The sequence below is a fragment of the Odocoileus virginianus genome, chromosome 34 (assembly GCF_023699985.2).
Source record: "Odocoileus virginianus isolate 20LAN1187 ecotype Illinois chromosome 34, Ovbor_1.2, whole genome shotgun sequence".
Lineage (NCBI taxonomy): Eukaryota > Metazoa > Chordata > Mammalia > Artiodactyla > Cervidae > Odocoileus > Odocoileus virginianus.
The window spans coordinates 33,971,695-33,989,775 of record NC_069707.1 but is presented as its reverse complement, the minus strand read 5'-3'; the positions used below and the strand labels follow the sequence as shown (position 1 = coordinate 33,989,775).

The following is an 18,081-nucleotide window of genomic DNA, read 5'->3' as shown; positions in this document are numbered from 1 at the left end:
AGAAAAGGAGCACACAGTGGTGTCAGCTTTGGGCATGAGGACTGCATTCAAGCTCCCTGGGGTTCATAAACTGATCTCAGAAACCACGCTGTTGCTATAGTAACAGTGGCAAGAAGAAAGCAGTCATGTTTGTGGATGAAAAATTGTCTGCCTTCTTTCTAAATGTGGGGGGCAAGTTACGTGTTGGTGATGGCAATCCATTCCACCAGCCTGGAGAAGGAATTGAAATCTAACACTCAAAATGCCCTGAGGTTGGGAGTGAGACCTGATTTCCAGAAGCTAGCTGTCCATCTGTGAATGCAACGGAGAGGGGTTTTATTAACCCGCTTTGTTTCCTGATGGGTTTTGTGAATTAGAAGCCCAATGCGAGCACAGCTGTTCCTTTCAGCATCGCAAATCTGCTTTGCAGAGATGGCTCTCTTACTATCTCCCTTTCCACATCACGTAACAAGCAAAAATGGTAAGTGATTGTAAAGCTATTTCCAGCTGCTGTAAATGCTCTGTAAGAAAATATTGAGTCTTAACTTCTCAGGTAAGCTCTCAGAGCAGATGAATATGTCGTTCTTTCAGGTAACTAAGCTAAGTCGGAGATGAGACTGCTTTCGTCTTCAGTAACCGTTTGCCGTTGCAGGTCTATTATGCGATCTTCCTGAACAGGGGCCGTCTGGAACTGCATCTCTCCGCCGGGGCGCGCACCATGAGGAAAATTGTCGTCAAACCGGAGCCGAATCTGTTTCACGACGGGAGAGAGCATTCTGTCCATGTAGAGAGAACTAGAGGGTAACGATAGTTCTGGCCACTGACTGTCCTGTCGTAACCAACACGACCGTCTTTGCTCACCTTAACTGGACCTTTGTGTGTATGGACAGACGACGCATTGCTCAAGTGTCAAGTAGCTCAGTTTTATCTTCTTTATATTTCATGCTTTGGGACCTTCATTTACCTTGACCCTTAGGAGTTTTATTCTTCACGTTTTTTCTGCTGAGCAGCTGTCCTCTCCACCTCTAGAACACCAAATGCATCTTCTAAAGCCATAGCTAAGAAAAATCTCTCCCTCTGCACCTCTCAAATAAAGCATATGTGGGTGGTGAAAGGCGCAGAGCAGCTCAGCTGGGGCCCGCAGCCTTTGGCAGCTGCCACTTCATTCGGGTTCCAATGCAGTTATGGCAGCTGCTTAGAAATCTGTCCCAAATCAGAGCAGGGCAGCTGCTGCAGGAGCCGCGGAGCGCGGCCCGCAGGTGAGGGCCCGGGGCTGAGAGGGGCAGGGGGTGCGCAGAGGATGCCCCTCCGCTGATCCCCCAGAGCACTTGCTTCCCGGCCCTGACTCAGGGAGTTGGCTGTTAGTGTTATGAGTTGATGTCTTGTTTTCAGAATGCTGAAGTACTTTGTACTTACTTTATTGACGAAGTCATTTGTTGTTATTTGATTTTTTTTTCCTCCAATCAAAGTGTACGACAGCTCAGGTAAGGGGCTTCCCTGATGGTTCAGCAGGTAAAGAATCCCCCTGCAATGCAGGAGACACAGGAGATGCACATTCTGTCGCTGGGTGGGTTAGATCCCCTGGAGAAGGAAATGGCACCCCACTCCAGTATTCTTGCCTGAAAAATCCCATGGACAGAGGAGCCTGGTGGGCTGCAGCCCATGGGTCACAAAGAGTCAGACACGGCTGAGACACGAAGCACATAAGCCCAGTGAGTTTGGAAAGACAATTGGAGAAAAACAGAAGTCCAGAGATTCCAGACCTCCAAGCCAACGACCCATTTATTAGGCTGAAAACATAGAAAAGAACTGGAAATCAAACTTGATGAAACCTCAAAACATAGAGAATACTTTTAAATATAAAACAGTATGAAGGTGTAGCAAAAGTTCAAGCAAGCAGATGTTATTCTTTACTTAAAGACCACCATTTTCTAATCATCCCCTTGTGTGGACAATAGTTTAAATAAGTAATAAGAATGTCTTCTAAGTAAAGAAACTTTCCAAGCTTTGCATTTTTCTGTTATATAGAGCATTATCTTCTGGGCCGAATTGATGCTCAGTCAATTACTGAGTATCTACTAACTGAAATGTTTAGAAACCATGATTAAGACAAATGAGGGATCAATATTTGGACAAACTAAGAACATTTACTAATCTTCTAGGCCAATATTGCAGTCAGGGTCTCTGAAGAGAAATGCAAACTGAATTTTCTCATTTGAACCTTAAGGAATGCTCTAGAATACTGATTTTGCAAGTCTTCTAGACTTAACTTCAGGTCCTTTGCCAAATGTTAGTCCTTCTCATTGTAGGAAAAACATTTTAAGTTTTTAAATTATTTCAAGAAGCAAATGCAGATCTGAGAAATATAGTTGGCCCAAAAAATCATCCAAAATATGTTATTTTGTAGAGAAAGGATTCTGACATTCCCAAGTGCATTTTGATGTTATGCTAAGGTGTCCTTTTAACAGGTGTCTCTTCAAGAAGGGTATTTTAGTATGCCAGCGTCACAGCTGTTGGCCATCAATCCAACCTTTATTTGATTAAGCTCGGTGTAGTACATCCTTGAAAACTGGTCATTCAGTTAATTGGCCATATAAACAAACTGTTGTGCCATTTGCTATTAATTAAAGGATAATGTATTGGACATATTAGTGTGTTGTCACTACACTCTGTGGCAAAACAGGAGCTCATTTGCCACTGTAATGTCTCATTCAGCACTCTGAGGTCAAAAAACAATTATCACCTATCCTTTAAGCAAGTGCTTCAATTAACTGATTAACAGGAGATCACTAATGACCCTAAGAACATCACCTAGAAACATATTTTAATGCTTCATATCAATTTTATGGCATGCCCTTTGTCAAATACTACAAAAATTATGTTCTTTAGTTATTCTAAATATATATGAGATATGTATTCATATCCTTTCATCATAGATGAGGAAATATTAACTAATTTACCCCAAATCACATAGCTAGTAAATAACAGGCAGGATTTAAACCCAGATATACTTGACTTTAACACTTCTATCTGTGCTTGCTAGGTATTTATTCTTACGCTGTTTGTGACCTCAGAGGTTTGTATTACTTGATGGTGATGATGATACTCTTGTTAACTTGGAAATACTCGCTTTATTCCAACACTATTTAGACTGTAGATGTCAATTGTTTCCTTTCTTCAAACTTTGGATAAGATAGTAATTTTAATACCTTTAATATCGCCTCATAAAATTAGTCGATTTTTACCAAACTGAGAGGCAAGCTTTTCAGTATTTACTCTCTTTATGCTTCCTTTCTCATCTTCTTTCCTTCTCCACTCCTTCCTCTGCAAAAATCTCACCTCCTTTATTTGGTGTCTAATTCCCTAGTACTCTAGTGATCTTCTGCCTTGTATAACTGCTTGGCCCTCTGATCTTCCTCCTGGAGTCCACCTAAATAGCCAGTAGTTCTAACTGGATAAAAATAATAAACCCTAAGAGCCTGGAGGAGAAGCTTAGGCACATAGGTATTCTCCAGGAAAGCATTCTTCACACAGGTACAGAATTAGGCTAACGACCACAAAATTGGAGCAAAATATTTCAGGAGTAATTTGAGGTTTCCAGAATTGGACCAAGATTTGAATATTGCAACCCAATTATTTCTTTCTAACCATCCAAAATATGTTCAATTTAAAAATTTCAGGTTTCGTTTCTCATGTAAATTGTAAATTTCACCACACTCCTCTTAATATCTTTACCATGTATGCAGTTCATTTGATGGTGATTTGAAAAAAAAAAATCTTAGATCAATATTTCATACAAATAAATTGAATATAAGTAATAAAATATTATAAAACTTCAAGATTCAACTATTGAAATTTTAAGGAAATACAGCTGACATATCACAATACTAATAGTATTGTAATGATTCTTATAATGCTATTTGGTAGGTCCACAGTAAAGAATTTTTGAATAAATATTTTTTAAAAAACACACCAGAATCATAAAGGACATGTAATATCCCTCTTTACAAAGTGCTAAATAAATGACCTAGATTTGATGCTCCTAGGATGTAAAATACAAACTGTATTCAACTATAGTCTTTTAACAGTGTCCTTATTAAGTAATATAACTTCAGTGCAATGCCTTAGTTAATGTTTTCCATGGTTCAGAGTAGGGGTTCTTATCCTCCTTTTATAGAAGAATGAATGAGGCTGAGCAAGATTAAATAACTAACCCAAGGTCACACAGCTACTAAGCTTTCATGCATGCTAAGTCGCTTCAGTTGTGTCCTACTATGACTCCATGGACTGTAGCCTGCCAGACTCCTCTGTTCATGAGGATTCTCTAGGCAAGGGCACTGGAGTGGGTTGCCATTTCCTCCTCCAGGAGATCTTCCCAGGGATGGAACCTGTGTCTCTTATGTCTCCTGCATTGGCAGGTAGTTCATACTAGTGCTTAAGTCCAGCCTGTTTCTTCTGAACATTCATGCTCATTCTACATCTGCACCCTGTGACCCAGTAAGAAAGGGCCATTGCTGTGGTCTTGAGGGGCAGAACCAGACTAGAGAGGGTCCACATAAGAAAGACGAGAGACTCTGGACCTTTAAAAATTCTAATCAAAAGCAGAGATTTGCTCTCCTCGGACAGTATTTAATAGTGGCTTAAACCCTTCATTCAAACCCTGAGGAACACTGGCACGTAGGAGATTACTTTTAGCAAATGGAGAAAAAAAGAGGGAGTCTGAGGGGTACTTCTCAATGAGTCACACATATCCAGAAGTGAGTGGTTTTCTAAACATCTCATAAAACCACCCACATTCTTAGCAATAAGATTGAACTCTTGAATTTTGCCAACACAGTCTTCTGGAGTCTGGGAAAACATCAATATATCGTTCCCCCTATTTTGCCTTTGAAACTAAATCCAATCTGCTCCCTCCATACTTCCTGAGCAATGACATTTTAAGCCACAGCAATGTCTGTTCTTTCTTCTATTCTCTTATATTTGAATTGTCCCAACGTGGGCCAGTTGTCCAGTGCCATTTCAGAGCATCTTAACCCTGATTTTTTGTTTCTAACTCTATGTGTGATTTTTCTTCTTTATAAAACCAAGTAACATAGCATTTTAGAACTGAGTTTGCTGCCTAAATATTTCAGATTTTCTCTCCAGATGTGAATTAGTTTGTAGTAATCCCCATTCATGATCCTCGAGCTATTGACTGACACTTATGACTAAGAGCCCCATGCTGACTATTGGGACTGAAGTTTAAAACCTACTTCTAGAACAAAAGAGAAAATGCCTTTGGTCATTTTCATCAGCAGAATTCTTTGCCTCCTGATTCTCTTCCCCAGGATCCACAGAGTGAATAAGTAGCGTGAGGTTCTCAATTAGTAATGTGTAAGTTATCTCTCATAGGCAAATTAAGGACAGTAATGAAACAGCCACTAAAGAAAAGCACTGCAGAGAACAGTTAGCGTGGCGTTCTAGCCTGCCTCTTCCATTCAAAAGCCAGCAGCTACATTCTTTTTAAAACATCCTCTAAGCGTTTGCTGTTGATTCCTACAATCTAAGCTCTCAGGGGTATAGCTTGTCCCCTAGCAAGAAGATAACAGCTGCCACAAACCAAGAAATAAAGAGCCAAACAAAATGTGTCCCCATGCTGGGTGGAACCGACGGAGCCTCATACGATTAGACATTACAACCCCACATGGAAGCCTCCACTCCACCGGCTCATGTGTAGGACATTACAACCCCACATGGAAGCCTCCACTCCACCGGCTCATGTGTAGGACATTACAACCCCACATGGAAGCCTCCACTCCACCGGCTCATGTGTAGGACATTACAACCCCACATGGATGCCTCCACTCCACCGGCTCATGTGTAGGACATTACAACCCCACATGGAAGCCTCCACTCCACCGGCTCATGCGTAGGACATTACAACCCCACATGGAAGCCTCCACTCCACCGGCTCATGCGTAGGACATTACAACCCCACATGGAAGCCTCCACTCCACCGGCTCATGTGTAGGACATTACAACCCCACATGGAAGCCTCCACTCCACCGGCTCATGCGTAGGACATTACAACCCCACATGGAAGCCTCCACTCCACCGGCTCATGTGTAGGACATCATTACAACCCCACATGGAAGCCTCCACTCCACCGGCTCATGCGTAGGACATTACAACCCCGCATGGAAGCCTCCACTCCACCGGCTCATGCGTAGGACATTACAACCCCACATGGAAGCCTCCACTCCACCGGCTCATGTGTAGGACATTACAAGCCCACATGGAAGCCTCCACTCCACCGGCTCATGTGTAGGACATTACAAGCCCACATGGAAGCCTCCACTCCACCGGCTCATGTGTAGGACATTACAACCCCACATGGAAGCCTCCACTCCACCGGCTCATGTGTAGGACATTACAACCCCACATGGAAGCCTCCACTCCACCGGCTCATGCGTAGGACCACTGTTCTCAACACCACCAGAGGCTAATGCTGTAGCTACACAACTGCCTTATTTCAAGAAACTCTCTGGGAGAGCTAACAAGGAAGGCAGAGGGACAATATCCTGAGAAACAATATCATTTGCTAAGGGTCAAATTCCTAATCATCAAATTTGGCTCTCTTAAAAGCTACTGGAAGAAGGGGTGCGGGGTGGCGGGAGAGAGTTTGATTTCTGGTTGTATAGGACATTGTGTGTTTTACACTTGTTTACTTTCAATATTTTATCAGCATGTTTACTGTTCAAGTGGATGAAGACAGAAGGCATATGCAAAATCTGACAGTAGAACAGGCAATAGAAGTTAAAAAGCTTTTCGTTGGGGGTGCTCCACCTGAATTTCAACCTTCCCCACTCAGAAATATTCCTCCCTTTGAAGGCTGTATATGGAACCTTGTTATAAACTCTGTGTAAGTGAATCTCCTTGTTACTATTTTTTTTTCATAGGAGGATCACTATGGCATCTACATTATCCAAAACCATGGGGTGAGGGAGGGGGCAAACAATGAAGATCTTCAAGTCAAATTTTTGTTTAATTGCACTGATGACCTTTGAAGGGGGAAAGGGGAAATGTGATGTAACAGAAGGGAACCAGGACAATGAAAAATAAGAGAAAGTATTGAATGTTTATTATGTTCCCTTAGCCCTATGGACTTTGCACAGCCTGTATCCTTCAAAAACGCAGACATTGGTCGCTGTGCCCATCAAGAACCCCCTGAGGAGGAGGCTGGAGCCGTCACGGCTGAAACGGTCATCCAGCCAGAGCCGGTTCCCACGCCGGCGGTTCCCGCGCCCAGCCCATTTCTGACACACGTAAGTGTTTATGTCCCATTGCTTTCTCATTTTACCCCGTGTTTGTAGCCACTTTCTGAAGGAAGGTTACTCAGGCCATCTAGTATCCTGCTAGAACTAGAGGAAGGGTCACCTGTCTATGAAAACCTATTCTCCTTACGTCTTCTTTGAATTACTTTCATTTACATTTCTGGTCTCCTTTAATCTTCTTATTTATAAAGTGGCACATGTTTCCAGTTGAAAAGTTAGCACAGAAATGTCTGCGGAATCAAGAATAAAATTCACCTCTACTAGCACCACCCAGAGGTAATCATATCAATTTTCAGCCCCTTTTATTTGCATTTTACACAGTAGATCTTCTATCATGTATACAACTTGGTATTCTGTTTTTAAAAACCAGTTGTACATAGGTAAAACTGTTTCTAAACATCTTGCCAACGTGTGTGTCTAATATGATGTATATGTATATGTATGTTTGTGTGAGAGAGACATAAAAAATACTTCATAGAATGGAAGGTAGTAAGTATATCCTTGATTAGAACATGGGTCCAGAGTCAGACTGCCTGGGTTCAAATCCCAGCACATCTGTATGAATTGGAAAAGCTACTTAGCCAATCTGTTCCCCTCAGTTACCTCATCTGTACAATGAGTATAGAGTTTTTTAAAAGATGTTTGTTAAACACCTAGCATTATACTAAACATTTAATAAATGGCATAATAAATAAATAAATGGCCTAATTACCATATAGTAATGATCATAGTGACAGCTTTTAAACAATTTCTATTCACTATTATAAGTAATTTTCCTAACAGCTGTCTAAAATGTATACATATATATCATCACCCCATTTTTAGCTGAGTGAATTAAGAATTAGTTAGCCTAAATAATAAACCCAGACACAGTCCATCAGTGGCAGGACAGGAATTTTAATCCAGTGGGTCTTATTATACAAACTGATTCCTTTTTCTGGCGACACTTCGTCTTTACAGCTCGTTCTGTGTCTTCCTCATTGAGCGGTTACCATTTAGAGCATTTCCAGTTTTTCGCTAGAAACTATTGTAATCAGCACTTCTGTACGTGAGACTTTCTCATTGTTGCTAATGATGTTCTTAAAATAGATTCTTCAATGGGTAATTATGAGGCCAAGTGAAGAATATACCCAAGATTCTCAACAGATATACAGGAATTGCTTTTTCCAAAGGTTATACAAATTTTCATTCTCACCGCCAAAGATCTCACACTGCTCTTGACAGCACATACACCATACTTATGATATTTGCCAGTTGACAGGTGGAATGTGTTACCTTGAGTGCCGATTTTGAAACTCTCCAACATTTTGTTCTTTTCGTTAGTTTTCATGATGGAACTAGTTGTTCTGTAGAGCGGTGAGCTCATTGTCACTAGAAATATTTATTAAATGAGAAGCCAAACTGGCCATTTATTCCAAGCATCATTTCCTCCTCTGTAAAATGTGGGTATTATACCTACATTGCCTCATGATGAATCAAATGACATAATATATGTGGAAGTTCTTTGAAATGTGGGAAAGGTATGCACACATAGATCCTGTAGGAAGGTTCTTTCTTTTTTTTTTAGGAAGGTTCTTTCTTGTGGGCTTCTCTCTAGCTGCAGGGAAAGGGGGCTACACTCCAGTTGCGGTTCATGAGTTTCTTACTTCGGTGACGTCTCTAGCTGTGGAGCATGGGCCCCATGGCATTCGGGCTTCAGCTGTTGCAGCCCATGTGCTCAGTAGTTGTGATTCCTGGGCTCTAGGCTCTAGAGCGCAGGCTCAGTGGTTGTGACTCACGGGCTTAATTGTCCTGCAGCATGCGGGATCTTACCAGACCAGGGATTGAGCCCTGTCTCCTGCATTGACAAGGTGGATTCTTTACCACTGAACCACCAGGGAAGCCCCAGATACTGTGAGAAATCTCTGCATTTACTAAGGAACTAGTATGTGTCCAGTACTCTGCTAGGCATAGTATATCCATTATTTCATTTGATTTCCACAAGTTGTTAATCATTTCTTGTTTATTTATATTGTTGGAAGTATTATTAGCCCCATTTCACAGAAGAAAATACCTCTAATCACACAGCAAAGCTAGAAAGTGAAAGGCTATCAGTCATTTGGGGATTAGTTCGAGGAGTTGCTTTTCTCCTAAGACATGACTGAGATCTGCCACATGGATTTTAGAATATTTCCTTAATGCTTCCTTAATATGGCTTTATGCTAGACTTCTCCCAGCAAAGGGAAGGGGAATGATCCCTACCCCTTCTCCCTCATATACCACTCTCTGAACTGTTATCCTTCATATCTGTCCCTTGGTCTCAAGTCAATTAAAGAATTAAAAACACTGTGGGTAAACTAAGCTTTTTAGACATTGGATACAAATATCCATTTATAAAAACACTGTGGGTAAACTAAGCTTTTTAGACATTGGATACAAATATCCATTTAGATTCTAAAGGAAAGTAGATCCTAAATTCTGAACAACTAACTTAGAATTATAACAATCAGAAGCCCTAGAGACCAGCTGGTCCAATTGCCATCTTAATACATGCATCTTTTTATATGATACTTGATGTGGACTTACAGATTTTGCTTGAACATTCCATTGAATGTTCAATGGAATGTTCAATTTGCTTGTAACATTCCAGTGTTGCAATAGGGCAGGCTCTAGTTGTTAGAAAGCCATTGGTTATAATGAAGTAAAACCGCATCCCTATAACCTCCATGTAATGATTGTGTTTCTGTAGCCAAACAAATTAAGTTTTTATCTTCTCTAACATCCCTTCAAGCATTTGAAAACAGCTGTGCTCTCCTTTCCCAGGCTAAATATTCCATTATCTCAAGCATTTTTCTTAATTTCTAATTTTGTTGTTCCCACTGATGGTATTCTTATATTTGAAATATCTCTTTCAAAATATGGCACCTGGAATAGACCATACCACTCAAAATGGAATACACAGCTCAGAGGGCAGCAGAGTTCCTCCTTCCACTGGCCTGTCATCATATTCTACTAATACACCTGAGAACATTTTAATGTTTTAAACAGATGTCCCATGCCATTAATTCCTCATTAGGTACTGTATTAGGTCAACCAAAACCTTGACTTCTCTTGAGTCGGGTGTCTCAGCCAGTACACATTGAACTGGTCTGGTTTATTCATGAATAACCCTGCTGGACCTTCTTTTTCTCTTTTTAGTGATTACCTTTCTTAGTTGTGTTTCTAAAACACAACCTCTTAGGAGATCTCAAGCATATCCTAGAGATCACATTGGTTTCTAGAGATCACATTTTCCTCCTTTTTCTGAGAACAAAGATCCTTTTGCATCTGGACTAGAAATTTTCAACTCATTTAAGTTTTCTTATAATTTTCTGTTTTAATTCCAGTTTCCATTTTCTCTCAGCAGTGTATGTTTAACTTCTACAAAAAAGAACAATCCCCTTAATAGACCAGACAAAACCAAAAGAGAGGTTGAGTAACAGTCCTGTGGGTTGGTGTAGAAAGACTCATAGGACAGCAGACTTGCACATTGTAATACTTATGACTATGCGGCCAGATCTGTGTATCTTAGAGTCTTTCATCTCTGTTGCATTGTACCATATTTTCAGAGTTTCAGATCATGGAACCATACACATTTCCTCTTTTAATTTGATTTCTTTCACTTTCATTCATTGTTATTTTGTGTGTGGAGAGAAGTATCTACTTTTTAAAGGCTATTTAAAGGTTTGAGAATGTTTTATAACGAATATTTACTAAGAGCCTACAAAATGCAAAAATGAATAAAATATCATCATTTATTTTATGACATTTATTTTAAATATGTATTAAGAGCGTACTAGAGAAACAGAAACAGAGAGACATATCTGAGAAAGTAGATATTAACATAAATAGCACAGCAACCAAATATGCAAGGAGGTCAGTCAGGATAAATGCCAAGTATGGACTGCAAACACATCTGGCTATTTTCCAAGATGAAAACTAGAAGCATGTCTGGGGACACCATTAACCTCCATCTAGGTTAGTGGTACCTAGATGTGTGAAAACAGATCCATAAAATGCAAGTTTTAGTATGTCACCATACTCTTGTACTTAAAATCTTTCAATCGAAACAATATAAAATGACATACTTATGACATTATGTTAAGTGGGGAAAACAGGATATAAGACTCCGTATTCTGCATCATCATATCTATATCAATAGTTAGAAAAACATGTAAGGGAAAAACCTTTTTAAAAAATGCATCAGATGCTAACAACAGATGATGGATATCGTCCAGAGATGATTTTCACCATTTCAAAAAATATTCTTAAATGTGTTTTGCTTTCATAAATGTTTTAAAAGATAAACTGGAAAGCAATGGTTTTTCAGCATTTATTTCTCCACAGCCACCAGTTATGTAGCTGATTTCCTCCCTGGGGAAGAGAAAGGTGCTGCGTGAGCCCCTCTCAGCTCAACCACATTGAGAGTCGCTGAGGAAACAAACGAGGTCTTTAATCCAAGTGATCCGTGATAGAGGTCTGCCTGCCCACCTGCTGCGGCCCACCTACCCTTACTCAGTGAACTCAGGGGGCTCGCTGAATAACTGCTTCATCCTCTCCAAACGGAGGAAACCCTACTGAAAAAGAGGAGAATGTTTACTCTGAGGATTGTTGCTATTGTTCAGTTGCCAGGTTGTGTCTGACTACTCATGACCCCATGCACTGCAGCACACCAGCCTTTCCTATCTGTCACCCTCTCCCGGAGCCTGCCCAAGTTCATGTCCACTGAATCGGTGATGCCATCCAACCATCTCATCCTCTGTTGCCTGCTTCTCCTTCTGCCTTCAGTCTTTCCCAGTAGCAGGGCATTTTCCAATGAGTTTTTGTGTCAAGTGGCCAAAGCATTGGAGCTTCAGCTTCAGCATCAGCCCTTCCAATGAGTATTCAGGGTGGACTTCCTTTAAGATTGACTGGTTTGATCTCTTTGCAGTCCAAGGGACTCTCAAGAGTCTTCTCCAACTCCACAGTTCAAAAGCATCAATCTTCAGTGCTCAGTTTTCCTTATGGTCCAATTCTCACATCCATACATGACTACTGGAAAACCATAGCTTTGACTGGACAGACCTTTGTAGGTAATGTCTCTGCTTTTTAATATGCTGGCTAGGTTTGTCATAACTTTTCTTCCAAGGAGCAAATGTGTTTTGATTTCATGGCAGCAGTCACCATCTGCAGTGATTTTAGAGCCCCAAAAGAGGAAATCTGTCACTGTTTTCAACTTTCCCCCTTCTATTTGCCATGAAATGATGTGACTGGATGCCATGATCTTAGTTTCTTTAATATTTAGTTTTAAGCTGGATTTTTCACTCTCCTCCTTCACCCTCATCAAGAGATTCTTTAGTTCCTCTTCACTTTCTGCCATTAGAGTGATATCATCCGCATATCTGAGGTTGTTGATATTTCTCCAGGCAATCTTGATTCCAGCTTGTAACTCATCCAACCCTGCATTTCTCATGACATGCTTTGCATATAAGTTAAATAAATCAGTGACAAAAACAGCCTTGTCATACTCCTGTCTCAATCCTGAACCAGTCAGTTGTTCCATACGAGGTTCTAACCATTGCTTCTTGATCAGCATACAGGTTTCTCTGGAGGCAGGTAATATGGTCTGGTATTCCCATCTCTTTAAGAGTTTACACAGTTTGTTGATCCACAAGGTCAAAAGCTTTAGCGTAAAAAGCTTTAGCGTAGTCAGTGAATCAGAGGTAGATGTTTTCCTGGAATTCCCTTGCTTTCTCTATGATCAAGCAAATGTTGGCAATTTGATCTCTGGTTCCTCTGCCTTTTCTAAACCCAGATTAAACATAAGGAAGTTCTTGGTTCATGTAATACTGAAGCCTAGCATGCAGAATTTTGAGCATAACCTTGCTGGCATGGGAGATGAGTACAATTGTCCAGTGGTTTGAACATTCTTTAGTACTGCCCTTCTTGGGAAGTAGGACAAGGATTGACCTTTTCCAGTCCTGTGGCCACTGCTGGATATTCCAAATTTGCTGATATAATTGACATAAATGCAACACTTTGATAGCATCATTTTTTAGGATTTTAAATGGTTCTGCTGGAATTTCATCACCTCCACTAGCTTTATTGACAGCAGTGCTTCCTAAGGCACTCTTGACTTCACAGTCCAGAATTCCTGGCTCAGGGTGAGTGACCACACCATCGTGGTTATCCGGGTCTTTAAGATCTTTTTTGTTCAGTTCTTCTGTGTATTCTTTCTATCTGTTCTTGATCTCTCCTAGATCTCTTCTACTTCTGTTAGGTTTTTACCATTTCTGTCCTTTATTGTGCCCATCTTGGGATGAAAGTTTCCTTTGATATTTCTAATTTTCTTGAAGAGATTTCTAATCTTTTCCTCTTCTGTTTTCCTCCATATCTTTGTGCTGTTCATAGAAGAAGGCCTTCTTGTCTTCTTTGCTGTCCTCTGGAGTTCTGTGTTTGGTTGGCTGTACCTTTTCCATTCTCCTTTGCTTTTTGCTTCTCTTCTTTCTTAAGCTACTTGTGAAACCTCCTCAGACAACCACTTTGCCTTCTTGCTTTTCTTTTTCTTTGGGATGGTTTGGTTCACTGCCTCCTGTACAATATTACAGACCCCTGTCCATAGTTCTTCAGGCACTCTGTTTATTAGATCTAATCCGTTAAATCTATTCGTCACCTCCACTGTCTGTATCCATGGGATTTTAATCGTAGCTGGCTGGCCTAGTGGTTTTTCCCCACTTTCCTTAATGTAAGCCTGAATTTTGCTATAAAAAGCTGATGGTCTGGCCCACATTCAGCTCCTGGTCTTGTTTTTGCTGACTGTATACAGCATCTCCAACTTCAGCTACAAAGAATGTAATCAATCTGATTTCGGTATTGGCCATTTGATGACTGATGTCCATGTGTAAAGTTGTCTGTTGTGTTGTTGAAAAAGAGTGTTTGCTATGACCAGTGCATTCTCCTGGCATAACAAGGATTATTATGGCCTAAATTATACACTGTGCGCAAAGTAGCTGCTCACAGTAACACTCCACCCTTCTTCTAAGAGAACTAGTTACTTTAACCTTTCACAATTCTAAGGTGAGAGCACGGGTTAGGGAAAGGAGGTAAGCATTCAGGTTTAAACAAACTCCAGCGTGATATGGTTATTATCTCTCGAGTCTCCTATCAGTTTCAATTCTCACCATTTTCTCTTTTTAAATCAAAATTCAGAATGTTAGGAATTCATTTAAGAATTAAGACTTACATGTTAATTCCAGAAGTGGCAACTACCTATCTATCTACGTGTCCCTTGTTGGTTCCAGCACAGTTGATAGCATCCTGTCCTATTGTTTCCTTCATTTCCTTCTTTACGACGTCATACCTGTCCCCGCCAGCAACTTACAGCCTAAGGACAATGTTCACTCTCTTCCAGGGCAATTTAAGAGTATTTTGAGAAAGCCCTGCCCTGTGAAATGGATTATGTCAATCCTATTATTAATACATGGCAGAACATCATAGATCAGAGTGCATGTTTTCCACATATTATCTCATTTGAGAGTGTGGTAGCTATCTTCTCTTCATACTGCTCTCTTATTCTTTAGCCTGTTTAGCGCTGGATAAAAACACATTTCTGCATGTTCTATTTGTGGATATTTCTCATGGAGGGCAGCAGGGATGAGAGTAGATAAGACTGTGGACTTCAGGTACTACAGAAAATTATCAAAATGTGACAAGTTCTCTGCAGGTATATATGCCGTTTATACCAAGTCTTTCCAACCAGTGTGGCCTGTGTGGATTTGTATACAATGTGCTGGCTGAATGGTTGTTCTTTTTTGTTTGCTTAAACTTGAATATTGGAATGTTGAACTTTGAATTTCAAAGTCTAAGATGTGAATACTAAGAGGAGTGGATAAATAGCCATGAGGGGTCCCTGCAGTTCAGGGCTCTTGGGGGAGTTGTGAAAAAGAAGTAGAAAAGAATAGAGTAAAGGAAAAGTATTCCTCCTGCAGATTTAATGCTGTGACTTTAAAAGCTAAGTACAGCCCTGGCCAATAAATCGATTGGATACTGCTATGTATTTAAAGGGGAAACATACATTTTCCATACCACAAAGAATGACTCTTCAGACATTAGTGTGTAGATGGAACTGCAAATGCCCACTGTTTACCAAAAGAGCTTATATTCAGAGAGTTAACATAACTCAGTTTCTCAGTAAACAACTTGAACAGTGGTTTTGTATTTCAGAATATTAAAGTCTGTACTGTAAAAATTATCTTCTGCTTAGTATTCATGCCAAAAGAAGAGCATCACAAAGACGCATCCGACTTTGAAGAAGTCATTTTAGCTCTCATTTGTTTAGAATTTTTGACTCATGAAATAAGAAAATGATGCTACTTTTTGAATTAATTTTTATTAAAGTATAGTTAATTTACAATATTACGTCATTTTCAGGTATACAGCATAGTGAATCAGTATTTTTGCAGATTACACTTCAATTATGCAGGTTTTAAATAATTCATCATTTGGTGCTTTGAAGAACAGAGATGCCAGTTTTGGTCAATACAATTAAAGTCTCTACTCTGCACCAATCTAAAGTCAAGCAATGCTTATCCACCAATCCTATGTCATTCTGAATCCAATAACTCATTTCCAAATGTCACCCAACAGTCAGCAGTTGGAAGTGACCCCTGCTTTATTCTGGTCTGAAATTAATTGAGTGACAGGATGAAGGTGAAAATGTGAAGTCCATTGCCAATCCGAGGCGCTATCCAGTTGCCTACATGTGGCTATGGGAAGCACAGCTTCCTTCAGAGTCCACTCCAGCCGCATCGCTGCTCCCACCAACAGGTGCGTGGCCATGTTTAGACTCCCCACCCAAGTCCTGTCTGCCTACATCTTGTCACCTGCCACGCAGAGATATACACGGAGCAAGCACATCCTGTCCCTTCACATTTTCCCCATATGTACTTTAAAGAGTCCCCACAAGGTGGCAGGATTGTAACATGCTGAGATTGATGATCCCCTGATGTTTGTATTATTAACACATTTCAGAGATCAGTGTTTCCAAAATAACACAAGTCACGTCCATAAAGATGATGCCTCCCCTCGAGTTCCCACTGGCTTGAAGGAAGCCAATTCATCTTGCAACAACTATTCTTTAAAGGTTACTTAAAATTTTCTCACTAGAAGGCCCTTAGCTTAAATTTCTTTGGGAAGCAGGGTTGAAAATGTCTTCAATGACAAAGTCATTTTACTCGTGTGCAAACCTTGGGGCACTCTCTATCCCATCTCACAAGGTCCCTCTTCAAAATGTGATTAGAAAGAAAAGAGTTGCTCGCGTGGCCAAGTGAGCACTCTACCCTCTGAGGGGTTTGAGGGAGGAGGAGGAGGAGATACGACAGGTAACCTTCTGGGAATATCAGGCCTGGGTTCAGATCTTCCCACAGGAAAGCCGTTTAGACACAGTCCATCCCATCTCCCTTTAACCAAGAGAGCGGAGGCGTTGAGGCTTGCAGCAGAAACATTACCAGACTAGAGACTGTTGGAGAATTGTCTTCTGGTTTAAATCCTGAAGCAGAGACACAGAGAATTCTCTTATACTGGCACTTCTCTGTCCTCTTTCAACTACCAATTTTATAAAAGAACGTGATAGTTTGTTTAAGCTGTTTCCATATCCATCCCATTGCAAATTGATGATAGTAAACATCAACTGGGCTATCCTTAAAGAACAATGAACTTATATACTGGCTTTCTACTTTGAGTTTACCAAACAGAGTGATGGACTGCCCTGGTGGCTCAGGGGTAAAGAACCCACGTGCCAGTGCAGAAATGCAGGTTCAGTCCCTGGGCTGAGAAGATCCCCGGAGAAGGAAGTGGCTACCCACTCCAGTATTCTTGCCTGGGAAATCCCATGGACAGAGGCGCCTAGAGGGGTCACAAAAGAGACAGACACAACTTTGCGATGAAACAACAGCAACAAGACAGTAATGCATTTGCTATCAATGTCTTCTATAAAACTTACCAGTCAAGAACACTGTTTTACTAGCCACTGTTTCCACCTGCTTCTCAGGATCCACCTGTTGCAAAAGTGAAGCAGGAGCCTCTTCAAGTAATACTGTTCTTTCTAATTTTCAAGTGGGTGTATCATGTAACCCTTCTTAACAGGGCTCTTACAAAGTCAAAGGTAAAATAATGTAAGCAAGGCCTTTTTCATCTGGAAAATCTGGCAACATGTAACAGAGCTGTTCAGATCAAGACCAGTGTCAAAATCGTGTCCCGTCTAGCAGTCAACAAGGTTACATGGTATTCCAGCAATGATGCTCAGAACATGTCAAGACAAAAGCTCTTGACCACACATAGCTGCCACCAATAAAAGATCTAATCTTTACAGTTGCCACTTTGATCATTTAAAAAACTGCATTAGAAAAGTCATTTTATATTAACATATACATGCAGCCACTAGACGATGTTAACAGTAAGGGAAATTACCTGCTGGTGGTTCCCTTTTAAGGCTACGCGTTGGAAGTTGAAAGTGAAAGTCGCTCAGTCCTGTCTGACTCTTTGTGACCCCCATGAACTATACAGTCCATGGGATTCTTCAGGCCAGAATACTGGAGTGGGTAGCTGTTCCCTTCTCCAGGGGATCTTCCCAACCCAGGGATCAAATGTAGGTCTCCCGCATTGCAGGCGGATTCTTTGCCAGCTGAACCACAAGGGGAGCCTAAGAACTGGAGTGGGTAGCCTATCCCTTCACTAGGGGACCTTCCCGACCCAGGGATCGAACCAGGGTCTCCTCATTGCAGGCGGATTCTTT

General features: G+C 40.8%; 1 protein-coding gene across 2 annotated transcripts in view; it reads left to right on the top strand.

Moving 5' to 3' along the window:
* LAMA2 (laminin subunit alpha 2) overlaps nucleotides 1-18,081 on the top strand; it is a 677,031-nt gene that overhangs the window by 644,651 nt on the left and 14,299 nt on the right. For both annotated transcript variants that reach the window (XM_070461486.1, XM_070461485.1), the window contains 3 exons: nucleotides 632-780; nucleotides 6,704-6,880; nucleotides 7,115-7,283. In XM_070461486.1, the coding sequence (XP_070317587.1) occupies nucleotides 632-780; nucleotides 6,704-6,880; nucleotides 7,115-7,283 (495 nt within the window). The remainder of the gene's footprint in view (nucleotides 1-631; nucleotides 781-6,703; nucleotides 6,881-7,114; nucleotides 7,284-18,081) is intronic.